We start from the raw sequence: 3,057 nt of genomic DNA on the forward strand, positions 1-3,057 counted from the left end.
ATTATTTTGACAGGCCCTTGCTATGTAGCCCAGGCTGGCTTTGAATTTGCTTGATCCACTTACCTCAGTCTAGGTTTACAGGCATGCACCATCACACCTGGCATGATTTGTAAGTTTTGAGGGCATAAATCAAGTCATATCTGGTTTTTAAATCTTGGACACTACTCCTCCCCTTTAACCAAAAATTTAGTCTGAGCTGCGTAGTGAGACCCTGTACCAAATAAATAAATAAATAAATAAATAAATGATTTTTTAAAAATGAAAAAATGTGTAGTATTTAACAACTGAGAAGGGATTGTCCATCATGTTTGGTCAAAACACATTAGGTATCAATCAAATACAGTGAAGGAATTATTATTTTGGAGTGGTGTGAATGCATCTCTTGGAGGAGGTTGTAAAAAAAAGCTTGAAAATGTATTCAGTTCAAGCAAAACAAAAACTAGAAACTCCTATCGTTGACTCATAATCATTACAGGTGGTTTTAGTTGTTTTTTGAATGTATTCCAGTAGGTGTCAGTGCTGAGTTGCGCAAAATCTGTTTCTTAAGTGTAAATTTCTACTTTAAAAAAGACGTAAAATGTTTAAAATGTTCCATAGTTACTCGGTGAAGACCGAGTATAATTGTACTTAAAAGTTTTCAAAAGAGAAGGGGTCTCACTATATTGCCCAGGCTGGAGTACAGTGGCTATTCACAGGCGCGATCCCACTACTGATCAGCACGGGAGTTTTGACCTGCTCCGTTTCCGACCTGGGCCGGTTCACCCCTCCTTAGGCAACCTGGTGGTCCCCCGCTCCCGGGAGGTCACCATATTGATGCCGAACTTAGTGCGGACACCCGATCGGCATAGCACACTGCAGCCCAGAACTCCTGGACTCAAGCGATCCTCCCACCTCAGCCTCCCGAGTAGCTGGGACTACAGGCGCGCGCCACCGCGCCCGGCGGTTAGTGCTTCGCGCAGGAGTGTACTAGAGGCTGAATTCTGTGACGTCATCCACAGCCGGCCCACGGTGCCCCAAGGATTTCGCTCCACCCCCGCGGAAGCAGCGGTAGCACATTGCGCACGCGTCATCTTTCAGTATTGCATTCTGGGTAAAAATGTGTCGAAAAATTTGAAGAGCGCATGCGTGACTCGGCTCCTTCCTTTTGCCTCCTTGTACCTCTGGAAGCAACATGGGTCACCAGCAACTCTACTGGAGCCACCCGAGGAAATTCGGCCAGGGCTCCCGCTCTTGGTGAGAATAGATTGTGGTTTTGAGGAAGGCTTGCTCTGGGTCCGGAGGTTGCTGGAAATCCCAGGCAGACGAGCCCGCGAGCGGCGCGTGGGCGCAGACAGCTCCGGGCTCCGCCATTTTGCGCCCATGCCCTGCCGGCTGCGGAGTCGCGGACTTCCGTGCAGTCAGCCGGTAACGTCTGTCTTTCTCTCTTTACAGCCGCGTCTGTTCGAACCGACACGGTCTGATCCGGAAATACGGGCTGAACATGTGCCGCCAGTGTTTCCGTCAGTACGCGAAGGACATCGGCTTCATCAAGGTGGGCGCCGTCCTCCATGTTGGGCCCGTGCGGGCGCAGCCGGTCGCCCCGTGCGGTCCGCGGGCGGTGGGCGGGGAGACCCTGGGCATGGGGAAGTCGGGTCCGTGCGGCGGGGAGGGGGGCGCACGTCCTTCCACTGCCTGCACTTTACAAGTTTTAATGCCATGTGTTATGTTGGGTAAAGCGACTCCCTTTGTACTCGTTGCTATAACGTAATTTTATTTTCTAGCCAGGTAACACGTGTGACCTAGAGTAAACTACGTGCCTAAAATACGCATAAGGGCCGGGCATATATATAATTCAGCAGCACAAACGCCTGCCTGTCTGGCAGGCTCAAGGTCCCGAGTTCAAACCCAGTCCCTGTAAAAAAATAAGCTTGAGTTTTTGGGCCCACATAGACCTTGCTGGGATTTAGTAGAAAAAGGATGCGTGACATGCATTATCTTAATGTACATTACTGTTCTTGGCTTTTAAGATTTCACCCAAATACTAAATTTTGTTGGTTTTTTGCACTAAAGTCACCAGTTTTCTGATTCGTGATTATTTTGTAGCAAGTATTACAACTTCCTATACCAGGACTGGGGAGATGGCTCAGTAGGGCCTGAGTTCAATCCCTGGTTCCGCCCCCCCCCAAAAAAAAAGGGTGGGCAAATGCCTGTGCCACCTTTGGGTAGTGCACACCTGGAGGTTGGGCCAGGGGGACTGCAATTTGAGCCCATCCGGGGCAGTTTAGCAGCTTAAGTCACACTGCCTCAAGAAGGGCTGGACGTGGTCCTGTGTTTGTGAAATTGTATTAATGTTAGGTTTCTATAGGGTAGTGGAGACCAAAACAAAGGTCAAAAAGGTGATGTTGCTGGGGTGCCTTTTTTTTTTTTAAATTTTGAGACAGTTTTTACTCTTCTAGTCCTTCAGGCTAGTCTTTGACCCTGATCCTCCTGCCTCTGCCTCCCAAGTGCTGGGATTGCAGGCGTGCACAACCAGGCCCAGCTGCTCAAATGCTAAGTGGTGGTATGCCTGGTGGCCAGTGTAGAAGCTCCCCTAACTCAGTAGGAAAGAACACACCACAGATGAAAGCAGTCAAGCTAATCCTACAGCTAGTGTTGTGACTGGTTTCTCAAGTGCTAAGCCTATAAAGTGTATTTTCTAGCCATCCTGATCCTTTGGTATGGATCATTTTGTGTGGCTGTATATTGCAAAATGTGGCTTTGAGGGAAGGTTTCAGAATACAGGTATTCTAAAAAATCAATCTGCAAGGTAGTTGAGGTACATGGGAGTCCTTTAGGATAGGAACTTAGCAAGTGCTTCAACAACTTAGATCTTGGTAATGAGTTTAGGTGGGTCTTAGTTTTTTTTTTAAGAATGCAGTTTAAACTGAAAGCATTTAAAAGTCTTGTTTTTTTTGTTTTCTTCCAGTTGGACTAAGTGATCTTCCTTCGATGGATTATCCAGGCCATACAGATGCTCAATGAAAGAGACCATGCAAACTCTTTGTACATAAAATAAAAATTTTAAAAGATTTTTATTTA

At 47.1% G+C, this 3,057-nt stretch overlaps 1 protein-coding gene across 1 annotated transcript; it reads left to right on the top strand.

Moving 5' to 3' along the window:
- The first annotated feature begins 1,103 nt into the window (after nucleotides 1-1,103).
- On the top strand, nucleotides 1,104-3,057 carry Rps29 (ribosomal protein S29). Its single transcript, XM_023723750.1, has 3 exons — nucleotides 1,104-1,233; nucleotides 1,432-1,531; nucleotides 2,945-3,057. Exons 1-3 carry the CDS (start codon nucleotides 1,172-1,174, stop codon nucleotides 2,951-2,953), a joined length of 171 nt encoding a protein of 56 aa, XP_023579518.1. The 5' UTR covers nucleotides 1,104-1,171; the 3' UTR covers nucleotides 2,954-3,057.

Source organism: Octodon degus, unplaced genomic scaffold (genome assembly GCF_000260255.1).
Source record: "Octodon degus isolate 3935 unplaced genomic scaffold, OctDeg1.0 scaffold00102, whole genome shotgun sequence".
Classification (NCBI taxonomy): Eukaryota; Metazoa; Chordata; class Mammalia; order Rodentia; family Octodontidae; genus Octodon; species Octodon degus.